The sequence below is a fragment of the Mercenaria mercenaria genome, chromosome 1 (assembly GCF_021730395.1).
Source record: "Mercenaria mercenaria strain notata chromosome 1, MADL_Memer_1, whole genome shotgun sequence".
Taxonomy (NCBI): Eukaryota; Metazoa; Mollusca; class Bivalvia; order Venerida; family Veneridae; genus Mercenaria; species Mercenaria mercenaria.
This window is the reverse complement of record NC_069361.1, coordinates 103,039,728-103,054,240: the sequence shown is the minus strand read 5'-3', so window position 1 is coordinate 103,054,240 and position 14,513 is coordinate 103,039,728. Positions and strand designations below refer to the sequence as shown.

Below are 14,513 nucleotides of genomic sequence, written 5' to 3'. Positions count from 1 at the left end.
TATTTGTGATAATAAAGCGGAAAATCTTAAATGGCATAATTATAGTGTAAATATTTGTTCTATATCTTCTTTATTTTCATTTTAAAAATGTGTTGTTTTTCTGGAAAGAGAACACTGCCCAATATCTACGACTGTAAATGTCAGTAGATGGATGCCGTTATCATGTTTCTGTGATATATCAATTCATTACTCCTCTATCTGTTACATCGACATTTAAAATTGAGACAACAGACGTTTGACATGTTTCTTTGTTGTAACATATTAGTAGAAAAACGGGAGTTTATAACTTCAGTTACATTATACAGATAGAATTTGATGTGTACCTTAGGCGGTTTAGAATGATGTAAGTACTCACATTATAATAAACTTTTGTGCATTATAGATGTATTTCCTTTAGACAGGTAAATATTATTTTTATGGAGGTTTTCACTGAAAAGCTTTGGACTGTCATCACTTAAGAAACAATTTATAGCAGAACCATGTTTAAACATATCGAAACGATACGATGCGGAATAATTTCACGAGGGTGTAGCCCAAGTGATCATAGCTGTGGTATATGTGAGTGAAATATTTCCATTGTAACGTGCTATTCTTTTACCTAGTTTTGCTAATTTTTAGTTCACCTTAGCACGAAGTGCTCATATCAAGCTATTGTGATCACGCTGTGTCCGTCGTCCGTCGTGCGTGCGTGCGTGCGTGCGTGCATCCGTTGTGAACAATTTCTTTAAACGACATTTATGGAATAGACATTGCTGAAACTTGGTTTCGATGTTTCTTGGGTGTTCCTCTACCAAAAATGTTCAAATAGTTTTGCTTGGTTGAACATAAAGGACGCCAGAGCTAAAAATAGAAACATCTTCAAACGACATCTCCTCCTAAACCGCTGGTCCGATTTTGAAATATTCTCACTCACACAAATGATCTTTATGTAACCTTCTACCAGCATTATTCAAATTTTTCTGATTCGTTGAAAAACATGGCCGCCATGGGGCGTGGTCAATTTTCCCTATTCGTATATAGTGGAAACTTTAAATCTTTGGTAATTTTACATAAATTGTCCTTATATGACCATCTACCAAGATTGTTTAAATCATTCCGATTCTTTTAAAAGCATGGCCGTCGGAGGGCGTAGTCACGTTCCCTTTATGTACGAGTATATGATGGACACTTTAATAATCTTCTTGTGTGAACTGCTGACCCGATTTTAAAATAATTTTGCACAAATTGTTCTTGTGTGACCTTCTGCAAGGATTTTCCAGACTATTCTGATTCGTCAAAAATATGGCCGCCAGAGGGTGTGGTTACTTTTCCCTATCTGTATATAGTGGAAACTTTTAAAAAAATTAAACTGGTGGCCCGAGTTTTAAATAATTTCACACAAGTGGTTCTTATGTGACCTTCTATCAAGATTGTTCGGATTATTTTGATTTGTCATAAAACATGGCCATCAAGGAGAGTTATTAGGTGACCTTTTACGAAGATTTTACAAATTATTGTTTCGTCAAAAAACGGCCGCTGGGGTGTGTGGTCACTTTTCCCTATATGACATGTATGTTGTACAAAACCTTCTTGTTTGATATGTAGTGGAAAAATCTTCTTGTTTGAAATTGTCATATCACATCATTCCCCCAACTTCTTACCCCACCTTCCCGCCCCTATCCGACACACATACACATTACTTGCCTGTATCTTTATATAGTAGAGGCTTTTAAACTATTCTTGCCAGAAAACACTGGCACTATTTCAATATAATTTCACAGACATTTTCCTTGCATAACCATCTACCAAAACTGTTCATGCCAGCGTAACACAAGTGCGATATAGGGCCATCCGCACTAAAATTAATCATAGTGTGTATTTAACATTTTTGTAGAATCGTTTCTTTAAACTCGGGACGCAGACCAGTTTTTGGTCACTGTAGTTAAGCTTCAAATTTGACTTCAACAGGATTAATTTCAGTTTGCGTAAGCATTTTGCATTTGCTCAGTTAATAATCTTGTCTGGAACTAAAAGTCATAACGATTGAGTTATGCTTCCGATTACGGCCGTTTTGTTTCATTGTAGATAAAACTGCGCATACACAGGTTTAAAAATAGTGGCTTGATCAAATAAAAAAAAGAAGAGTATAAATAAATTTCGATTTTAAAATGGAAGGTTATTTCAATTAATTGCTTAACCGGCGCATTCTCGATTTATAACAAGGAAGCACTTTATTAATCCATTGCAATTCCTGGTATTAGAACTAAATGTAATAACATGAGTTGATTTTGATAAAAAGGCCAACACAACATGAATCTCTCAAGTAAGTTTTTATGAATATGACTTTACGCCAGACATTTAGCTGTACGTTTCCAGAATTTTTTCCGGATGAAAGAAAATGTGAACAAGTGTTGTCATTATTTGAAGGCTAACACGACATTACAAAATGCCCAACATTAGCCACCATAGATTACGATTTCAGCAGCGTTTGGTAAAGGCAGTATTGCTTAATGGTTAGCATAATCATTATAATCAACATGTTTCGCATAAAGTTACCATAAAGGAAGTTATGCAAATTGCGGTGATAAAACTTCGAAATTTAAAGTTTTCTTTTCTCAAAATTGCATAGTAATTGAAATTAATCTTATCTGCGTTTGTAAAATTCCACTCTTAAAGGCGTAATTAGGGTTCTCTATATGTAGATATGTGAGCTTTTAAGACATTGTGCAAATACTTGCACTGTTTTCAACAGTAACGGTACAGATTTCTTAGGGGCCTCCGTGGCCGAGTGGTAAATCTGGAAAAATGTAAAGGCCATTCAGCTGGCTTACGAAAGGTCGATGGTTCTACCAAGATCCCCGCTTCTGATAAAATAAGGCACGGAGGGGCGCCTGGGGTCTTCCTCCGCCATCAAAGCAGGGAAGTAGCCATATGACCTAAATTGTATCAGTGCGATGTTAAACCCAACAACAACAACAAAATAACCCAACAGTTTTCTTGGTTGGACGTGTCATTGGCCAAAATATAGATCATCAAGATATAAAAGTATACATATATAAATCTTCAAAACATGAAAAGTTTTGCCCCCACCGTATTGAAATGTAAATACAGTCTAAAAACCACAAAGAATTATTTAATAGTATTAATACTATGAAGTTGGAACGTTGCATGAGACGTTGCCGATTGTGCACGAAGCTGTGCTTTAAAACTGTATAATTTGGTAACATCCATTGAAAAAACATAAAGTAAAAGGAAAATATGTCAATTTTACATTTAAGATCAAAACATCTTTCATTCAAGGACACCGGCATTTAAGTGCGCTGCTCGTGACAATATCGGTGAAAGATATTTCCATATTACGCACATATCCTCAATAGAATCCCTTTAATTTTGTTTTAGATGTTGCGTGCTTGAAAATGAAATATCCGTAAATGTGTCTTTGTTCCTTTTCTATCGCCGTATTTGCTATAATTTAAATGCAAAAAGCCTTTTTATGTCTTTTCTGCTTCAGACCATTACGAGACAATTAGAGATTGGAAACGGTAAGCGGTAGTAATATAATATGCATGCTGTTTCCTGAAGCAATCGGAAATGTATACATATTACTCAAGTATTTACTAGTTGTGGTGTCTTAAATCTGGAAAAAAAGTTTTGATTTATTTGTCGTAAGAGGTTAATGGAAAAAAACTCATTTAGGTACTGCAGTGGAGAAAAATTATTTGCAGTAAGCTTTAACCTTTAGCCTGCTGGCAGCAAATGATTCTGCCTTTGCGACCAGTGCAGACCAAGATCAGCCTGCACATCCATGCAGGCTGATCATGGTCTGCACTGTTCGCTATTCAGTCAGTAAATTTTATGTGAATACCCCTTCGAATAATAAATGGTACTGCCCAAATTGAATGACGGATCAGTCTATTTCGAAAATTTAGCAAGGTAAAGGTTAAAAATGGATCGTCTTTGTAGAATTTTATACTATTTGTTTATCAATACATTTGCTTCCTTCTGATCTTCTGAAAAAAACTCTCAATAATGAAATTCTCTCAGAATTGTAATGAACATATTATTGATAAGATTTCCCATGTGACTCGCATAATGACTCAATATTCGATCCATTTTGTCAACTCGTATTTCTGTCAATCTTACTACGATATCTAACTAATGAAATAAGGCCAGAGTTCTTTGATTTTTCGTTACTCAGACCCGCCGACCCTATTTTCCGTCATTTTCAAAAAAAAATAAAAATTGAAATTTCAAAATTATTTTTTCGGGCGACGATCGATGTTTTGCTGCATTCTGACGACGACAACGTCGATATTCGTCAGCGCATTATCCGTCAGTGTCATATAGGCGCAATTTCCGCTCAGATGGAAGCGTCTCCCGTACGTAAACAAAAACTTGAGTGAAATTTAAGATTGTCTTTGAACGATTTATGCGCGATGGAAAAACGGAATATTTGGTTTGTGACCTAGTATATAGACAATAAAACAACGAAAAACAAGTTCAGTAAAGGTTACGGTCAGTAACGGTGTCTCAAAATGTTAGAAAAACAGATTTACCAGACGTAAATAACAACGGCAACACTGAATGTGAATTTGACATGCCTTTGGCAGTTATATATTTACATGAGGATGAGGTATAGGAGCAACAAAGTGCTGCCAAAGGAGTCATCCGTTTCAGATTTTGGGTTTTTTTAACCAGGAGGGAAAGGGGCCCAGGCCTGTGATTTGGAGCAAAAACAGCTCGGTGTTTGGGCAAAGGGGAATAAAAAACCTGATGTAAAGTCCGTTTTTGGGGAAAACTGCATAATTTAAAAGATATTTTCTGAGGGAAGGACCCTATTATGAAGGGGATAAAACCCTGTGATATGCTTATGAAGACATATATATATATTACAAGTTGCCTGGTTGGAGGTATATACCAGAAGTGGCTATTCATACGGTCCCGTAAGAATAGCCTCATAACCTCATAGGAATAGCCTGTGAGGCTATTCTTACGGGACTGTAGGAATAGCCACTTCCTAGATGGAAGATATATCTATATATTCCATTGCATACAAATCCTTTTCAGGGACTTATCTAGCTACTTATGCTTTCAGTCATTTTCTGGTCATCGAATATAAAATAAAGAGTGGCCCGACTTTGAATCACTTGCCCCTGACCACTGTGGGATCGAGCCCAACTCAGGTCATCATGTGAATAAGATATCCAGCTGGCTGACGGAAGGTAGGCCATTCTACTCAGATGCCAATTCTTGCCTGAGATGATGCCCAGAGGAGTACCTGGGGTCTTCCTGCACCATTTAAGTCTGGAAAGTCACCATATGACCTATAAAATTGTCAGTGTGACGTATAACACAACAAATAAATATTAAAATGTATTAAATAAAGATCTTGGTCAGAAAAGTTTATGAATTAAAAATAAAAGTATGCACATGCTAAAAATGAAACCAGCCGATCAGGCCGTTGAAAACTGCTATTCAATCATCAATTTAATACTCGCCGGAGATGTTATGACCAAGGGCAAATAGTTCCCATGCCCAAAGAGTGATTTTGTTAAAGTTTCTGAAATCATCAATTTTATGTTCAAGATAATAAAAAAGTTAAACACAGAATGGTAATTTTCTTTGTATTACATGTTAAATGCGTATTAAAGTAGTGTTAAAATCCTTTCAGGCAACACATTTGAAGTGATCACTTATCGTTTGTTGTTTTAGTAATTTTACTGCCTTTTTATTTTTATTTTTTTCCCCTCCTCCTGTCAACATTTTTCTGCCAAAATTCCGAGTAACAAAAAATAAAAAAACTCTGGCCTAACTTAATATATGCATTGTCCTTATACAGTTGAAATCCATTTTTCTTTTTTAAAATTGTAACTAGTAATGAGACCTAATTTAGTAAATATGTGCAACATTTAACTTTGCTCTGCACATAACGGCGAAATATATAGACGAATAGCAATCAAAAAATAATATTCGACCAACCAAAAGGCGACTCCAATAGGATGTTTTAGGATTGGTACGTGTCGAAATATATTCCGTATTGTTTATTTTTTTTTTATTTTACGCTTGTGTTTACATTTATCAGCTGATGGTTTTTATTGTTAATTTAACGTAGAGATATAATTGCGGAATATATCGTATCCAGTACAGAAAATATATTGCATGTTCGCTTGGTACAAGTGCAAATCGCTGACTAGAAGAGAAAAGTATGTAAGGTAACTTTCCAGCAGAATATCAATAATTCTAACACGATCTGCAGCAATTGCTATATAAACATATAGCGAAATCGCCTATACATGAATCTACGATAAAATATGGTTGGCTGTTACATTTCACCCCCTATGATTGTGGCATAAGAGATTCTACTTCATTCTACTTCATTTTCATTACATACCAATTATTTCAGGGCCAAACGGTTGAAAACAGCATTTCAAAAACAAAAATATGATAAAAAGTCATACTGACTTATGCGTAGGACCGTAAAACACGTTTCGATCTCTACAGTCTACGAGCGAATTCAATTAGCTTAATTAAGATTCAACAGTGACGTCATAAATGTATGACATAAAGTATGACGTCATAATGATGTGACGTCATATAAAGTTAAGCTCGTAACTTGTAACACAGGGTCAACTCGCCTAATTTGATAATTCTCTTCATAATTAGTTTGCGTGCTGTTTAGATTAGTAAATTATAAATACTTCTACAAATTCTGATAAAAAGAAACAAATATCTATACGTTCCATCGACTATGCAACTCTTTCTAACCATAGGGGGTAAATTGTAACAGCATATGACCCGCATATGACGTATTACGCTGAAAATGTAGTACTGTAAAATGCGAAATATTTGCGTTGTTAGAATCGAAATAATAAATATGTTCCAATAATTTTATCAATTAATAAAACATGGGCAGTCGTTTGGATGCGAATGATTAAATCACTCGTGCTACGCACTTGTGATTTAATTATTACGCATCCAAACTCCTGCCCATATTTTATTAACTGATAAAATATAGGAACAGATTTATTATTTCTTAAATATTAAACTACAGATATCAAAATCGCGTGAACATTGTAAAAGACAGTGCATCTCATTTTCTACTCAGTTTTCAGTACAAAATTTACACAGTCTGGCGTCGGGAGCTTCTCTTAAGTAACTGCAGTCTTCATAGTACCGCAGAAAAATATACTGTTTAAATTGTTACAATAAAGAACGTTAGCTTTGATTCATATTACAGAGCACAAAGTTTTCTCTTTTTCATTACTAAATTAGTAAATGTTTCAAAAACGGATTGGTAAAAAATGTGTCTAAATTGTAGCAATATAGTATGTTCGCTTCTAGTCATATTTAAAAGCATAAAGTATTCAGTCCCAGACTCTGTTATCATAATTCGGTAACTTCTCAGTATTGCGACATTCTGTACTTGCTGTTTGTAATACTGAGCAAGACTGGCTTCAGCTACTTTAATATCTACCAGCAAGTTATAGCGAAACAGGTTTTTAGTCTATTATCTGACAGAACTTATTTGATGTCAGAGCATCTATTTCCGTACCAGTCTTTTGTAAGTCTGTTGTTATCAAAAGACACAGTCAAGTTTCTACCAAAGACGAATCATGTGGAGTCATCGTCTATATACACTTTGAAGCCATCCCATGTCACTAATAGCATCTTAGGTTGGTGCAAACTCGCTGATCCCTAAATAATATCTCGTGGCTTTGTTTTGAGCATTATCTAGTACTTGGCCGTACAGAAGCGCAATAATTTCAGATAGGTTTAACACAGATAAAATACAGTTTGTAAAAATTTTAAAAATTCCCAACAATTTGAATAAGCGAATTTTTGATGTTTTGCTACCAGGAGCTCTACCAGCACCTCTGGATAAGGCATGTATAATTTATATATACATTGTTTTATTTATTAGTCCCCTACTGGTTGAAAACCAGTTTCGGGGACTATAGGAATGCGCTTTTCCGTCATTCCGTCCGTCCGTCTGTCCGTCCGTCCGTCTGTCCGTCTGTCCGTCCGTCCGCAATTTCGTGTCCGGTCCATAACTCTGTCATCCATGAAGGGATTTTAATATTACTTGGCACAAATGTTCCCCATGATGAGACGACGTGTCATGCGCAAAACCCGGACCCCTAGCTCAAAGGTCAAGGTCACAATTTGAGGTCAAAGGTCAACAGGGCTTTTTTCCTGTCCGGTCCATAACTCTCCCATCCATGAAGGGATTTTAATATTACTTGGCATAAATGTTCCCCATGATGAGACGACGTGTCGTGCCAAAATCCAGATCCCTAGCTCAAAGGTCAAGGTCACAGTTGGAGGTCAAAGGTCAACAGGGCTTTTTTCCTGTCTGGTCCATAACTCTCCCATCCATGAAGAGATTTTAATATTACTTGGCACAAATGTTCCCCATAAGAAGACAACGTGTCATGCGCAAAACCTAGACACCTAGCTTAAAGGTCAAGGTCACAATTTGAGGTCAAAGGTCAACAAGGCTTTTTTCCTGTCCGGTCCATAACTCTCCCATCTATGAAGGGATTTTAATATTACTTGGCACAAATGTACCTCATAATAAGACGATGTGTCATGCACAACTTTCAAACCCCTAGCTCAAAGGTCAAGGTCACACTTAGCAGTCAAATGTAAACATAGCATGAACAGGGTCTGTCGGTCCATAACTCTGACATTCATTAAGGAATTTTAATATCACTTAGCACAAGTGTTCCCCATGATGAGATGACGTGTCGTGCGCAAATCCCAGACCCCTAGCTCAAAGGTCAAGGTCACAATTGGGGGTCAAAGGTCAATAAGGTTTTTTCCCTGTCCGATCCAGAACTCTGTCATCCATCAAGGGATTACAATATTACTTGGCATAAATGTTTCCCATGATGAGACGACGTGTCATGCGCAACACCCAGTACCCTAGCTTAAAGGTCAAGGTCACACTTTGAGATCAAAGGTCAAGAGGATTTTTTTCCTGTCCGGTCTATAACTTTGTCATGCAAAGCAGGATTTAGATATCAGTTGGCACAAATATTCCCCTGGATGAGACAACATGTCATGTGCAAGAACCAGGTCCCTAGGTCTAAGGTCAAGGTCATATTTAGAGGTCAAAGGTCAAATTCAAGAATGACTTTGTACGGAACATTTCTTCTTCATGCATGGAGGGATTTTGATGTAACTTGGACCAAATGTTCACCACCATGAGGCACCCTTGTTTTTAGAATTAATTATTGTTGTTATTATAAATAGATTTTATTGTAACTTTTTTATTACTGGCGGTAGAGAAAAATCGAGACCACTTTTCTGTGGTACAGCATGCATGTTACATCCAATTTTTAGGTGTATTTTGACCTATCTCTACCTGGTAAAGAGTTTCTTGTGGACTTATATTATATAGATTTTTTTTTTTTTTTTTTTTTTTTTTAAAGATTAATTTCCCTTTGTTGTTACTATAAATAACTTACATGATAGCATTTTTATAATCAGCCAAAAAAATTCAATATGAAAACAACTATAGGTTTTTATATATATAAATTTTAATCCAAGTGTTTTGTTATAGCATATTGTATATATAGTACAATATTGTTTATACAACATTGACAGATATCAGTTCATTATGTTATACTGCAGTAGAGAAAATTAGGTGCCTTCCAGTAGGGGACTTTGTAATACATGGCAATACTTCATTCACTTGTTTACAATGTATAGTGTTAGTGTTTTTAATGAAAGGTTACGCCTGTATATTTGTATTGTTAGACTTCTTCAACAATGTTGACTAAAATGCAGATTATGTTGCGCGCCGCTGTCTCGAATGTATACATTTTGATTTTTGTATGTTAATTAAACTTGCCATTTCTTAAATAGAATATAGATAATAGTTAACATTGCCTGAAGTTTATCCTCAGTGTCGCTGATCTTCACTTAGCAGTAGTCACCGAATACAAAAATAAGGTAGGTGAAAAACAATAACTTGTGTAACGCCGTAATAACAGCCAAACCAGAGCGATTTTTATTTATTTATGCTTATACATGGTATGGAGCTAACACCCTAACCAGAATTTGTGAAAATCGACTAAACTGAATTGTAAATGTAGAGTAAAATGTTCCTGTCAATAAAATCAAACGCTTTTTTAAAGTCAGTGTAGGCTGCAAAAATGTGATTCTAATGTTAAAATATGGTTTTCACAAAACCGCTGTCAGCCGAGAAAAGCGAGTTGGTTTAATGTAATTCAATAGCAATGTAACATATGTAAAACTTTATAAACAGTCAAAGATAGGGAAACCATCCATAAAATTTCTTCTTGTTTGAATTAGGTGCTTTTTTCCGTACTTAAATATTCTTGCACTCAACCCTCTATTTACAAATGGCGAGGCCTTATATTTCTGTAGTTTCATTTTTACATGAATAGAGATAAATATGCAGCCATGATATATCCAATATCAAGTTGTGTCGTTTGTAAGTTTCTGCAGTTTTTGTACCCCCCGACAACAAAGTTGTAAGGGGGCTATACTGGTTTCAGGTCTGTCTGTCTGTCTGTCTGTCCGTAGACACAATCTTGTGCGTACCATCTCTCCTCATCCCCTTGACACAATTTAATGAAACTTCACACAAGTGATCAGTCAGTAACAACAGTAGTTGTGCATGGGGCATGTTAGGTTCTTTCAGAAAAAAAAATTGCAGAGTTATGGGACTTTGTTTTTTGTTACTATGCTATATACATAGACACAATCTTGTGCGCACCATCTCTCCTCATCCCCTTGACACAATTTAATGAAACTTCACACAAGTGATCAGTACCAACCCTAGTTGTGCATGGTGCATGTTACGTTCTTTTAGATAAATATTCTGCATAGTTATGGGACTTTGTTTTTTGTTACTATACTGTATACATACAGTCTATATACATACAGTCCACATAATTATGCAATCTTGTGTGCGTCAAATTGCAATGTACTGTGTCAGTGCATGCGGGGGGTACATTCATCACCTTTAGTGATAGCTCTAGTTTATCTAGTAAAATTGTTCCAAGAAAAAAATGTTGCCATTTCCTTTTAATGTATTGCCATAATGATACCAAGAAAGCTCTTTCATTCATATTCAGTTGCCTTATCTGGTAATGAAAATCAAGGATTCTTCAGTTTATTAAGGAATTTTCTGACGAAAGATTTATGTGAATGAAGTTTTTGTATATAAAAGTGCGTATCATCTATCTAGCTGAGTACTTACAATTATCGAAAGTTTTGTGTTTTTATGTTGTTTTTCCCCCATTTTTTTCTCTGTTGACATTGTTAACAGCTTTTGTATGACAATAAGCGCGTTTAATATTTGCGTATGATTCAAAGACTCGACCTTTTTCTCTTTTTTCTTCTTGCTGTATTAAATACTAATGTATGTAATTTTTCGGCGACGCCGTCTAAATTCGTTTTCGTTACCTATGCCACGTGACTTCAGTTTGCAAATCAAACTGCTTGATAACGCATTATAGATAATTTATCAAAATGGAAGATTTATGCAACACTCTGCCTGATTGGACGAGAGTGTCAATTTCTTTCACTCTGTTGATTGTGCTACGCTGAGTGAAATGTAGACAAAGCGTTTATCCTAAACGACGCTGTTCACAGTTTTAAAGCTAACTTTGGCTCAGTATATTTAGCAAGAATATTGATATATCTCAAAATGATAAGTAAGTTTAATAAATATGATAAAAACCTGTTCAAATACCAACATATATCAAATTAAAGAAAGAGCTGAATACGGTCTGCGTATATAGAGAAGTGCTTTTTAAAAGATTTTCCTTGTTACAATTGCCGTCTGTATATGAAAAGGTTTCTTGCTTTTGTGACTTACTCAGATTGCATATTAAAATGAGTACTTGTTTGCTTTGATATATTTGTTATAAATATATGAATATTTTTCTTTAGTATGGTATGCAAATATTGAACTCAGTTGAAATCTGTTTCATTATATATATGCTGTATAATGACTGAATCTCATAACACTGAAATGAAGGTACGCTGCATACAGTTAATCTATGTGATATGACTACGGTCAAAGTTTGCTTATGAAACAGAAATATTGAAATAATTACAATTGTATGTTTTGCTTGACCTTCACTTTTTTATAGGTGTGACGTCATTGTCCAAAGATTCATGAATAGCGAATATGCATTTGTTAAAGCGGGATCAGTTGGCCTATTTTAGAAATAAATAAAAATAATAAATAAAAAAATCCTTTAATTGATTTTTTCTCATGTATTCTAATCAAACTTGATTTGTAGCATCTTTATTAGGCCCGCAGCCAACTTTGTTCAGCTGGGACATTTGACCCCTTTTAGGGGCTGCTAGAGCTAAAACTAGAAATGCCTTTGACTTCATCTCAGTGTTGTAATATTTTCTGGTTCTTCGGGATCATTGATTTCAATTCCTTTAGATTTGAAGATTAAATACCGCTTAAGCCGGTGCTAGTGGGCGTGGGCAGTGTTGCATTTTCCATTACTGCTTATGAACAGACTCAATCAAACCGAGTCTGCAATTTTGACTGTTTGCCTTGTTTTTGGTGCTTCCGAGGGATCTACTTTCCAGATTTTATTTATACAGCGTCTCATGAACAGCTTGGTGGATCTTTGTCATACTTGGTCTGGAGCATCATTATAAGGTCCTCTTCCAAATTTATTTATATAGGAACTTGGGCCCTATTAGGGACCACTATAGCTAAAAGTAGATATGCCTTTCTTCGCATTAACCACTAAAATGTAATGGATTTTTATCAAACTCGATGTGTAACAATATCGTAAGGTCTCCTGCTATTTTGTTACAAATGGGGATAGGGACTAATTTAGCTAAAAATATAAACACGTTTAATGACCTCTTCTCATGAACCGCGTCATGAATCTTCATCAAACTACTGCTGTAATTATTCGTCTAAGGATAAACGAAACAAAATTGCAACCCTACGAAACCTTTGCGAAAAATTAAAAGAGAACCATTTAAATTGTTAAAGTGCGGTGTTTAGTTTTGCAATTTGAAAAATGTTAGATGAAAGATGAATGTTAGATGAAAAATTCATAAACTTCTTTCCTTATTACATTTCGCCGACTATCATTTTTAAAGATATTTCTTTTAAAGTACCTTTTCGTCAGTCATACTTATTCCCCTTGAAAGTGTAGTGGATAGGTTACCAGTGATAGGATGTTGAAAGTAGTTAAACGCTATGAATTTGTATGAGATATTTAATTCGTAACAAACGCAGTCGATCTTGCATGCTTTTAACTGCGGTACTATATCGCCTTTTCCGTTATATTGAGATACTTGTCAAGTAACGGAAGAACAATTAGGTTGATCTGATAAAAGGGTGTAAACTATGTCTTTTTGTAATTGGTTATAGTAATGTTACCATCAGAAAATAATGGGATTTTACCAACACGCAAAATAACTTGGAAATATTTTACAAGAATTTTATTTAAGTTGCAACGATTATGTTCAGTGGAGATAAGATATAACACGATAGAATCGTAATTTCAATATATAGAATTTTTTTTTATCCAGTCGATATGCCAACTATTTCCTTTATTCGAATGTGTAAGGAACATTTTGGACAGGTGTGAGTAAAAACTATTTTATCTTTCATGGTAGTAATATTCTGGGATTACAATTGTAGCTCCATCCATAAATACAGTTCTTATTTTGATGTTTTTATCCTAACCGACGCATTCAGTAAATGTTTTATAACATTTCAAAATAATGTTCACAGTTTTATTTCTTCTAAATTTTAACTTTCTAGATTAATTATTTGTAATGTGAAATAAATACAGATCTGTCATATAAGCACAAAATATTGCCCGGTGATTTGTATAAGGACTTGTGCTAATGATACCCAATATCCAATGAGAAATGCTGTGGAGGCCTGTCGTAAAAACCAGTTACAGTGACCCTATGTAATGGATAAAATGTCTGTTTATTTAAACACAGTTTAAGGAAAGCAAGAGTTTTATTTTAATTACGTCTAAAAACAGCCAAAATTTATTATACTTGTCTTAACTTGTAAAAGTTGATAAACAAGAAGATGCAGATTACATTTATGCATTAGGCGGTTTGAAATAACGTAAGTACTTATATTGTTTCTTAATTTTATGCATAATGCAATGTATTTACTTTCCATTTCTTAAATTAATAACATATATAAGCAGATCCCGTGGAACATAGCCCAAAACTAAACAAAATAATAGCAGACCGGGTTTGACTGTTCCTGTTCATTAAAGGTAATAAGCACCTGCTAGTGGAATTTTATTGTAATAAAGGACATATAAATGCTAATCGATAATGACGAAACCTTTATCACTATGTATTTTATGCTTTTCAGTGAAGTACTGGAATTCATTTTATGCTAACTAATGAAATACTGTATTCTATCAATTAAATATTTTCATATCTCATCGCTCACACTGTGAAAATATGAAATCTATATTTTCACACTGTGAGAGATATGAGCTCCGCCCCCTCATACATTGTGTATGAATTTTAAATTATTT

General features: G+C 34.9%; 1 protein-coding gene across 2 annotated transcripts in view; it reads left to right on the top strand.

Moving 5' to 3' along the window:
• Positions 1-13,306: 13,306 nt before the first annotated feature.
• The window catches only part of LOC123528340 (cyclic nucleotide-gated channel rod photoreceptor subunit alpha-like), a 63,355-nt gene continuing 62,148 nt past the window's right edge, over positions 13,307-14,513 (top strand). Inside the window, exon 1 of one of the 2 annotated variants that reach the window (XM_053519139.1) lies at positions 13,307-13,585. Coding sequence is in view for 1 of the 2 variants with exons in the window: in XM_045308114.2 (XP_045164049.2) it covers positions 13,536-13,585 (50 nt within the window). In the remaining variant the exon portion in view is untranslated. The remainder of the gene's footprint in view (positions 13,586-14,513) is intronic. The other variant, XM_045308114.2, reaches the window with a different exon arrangement.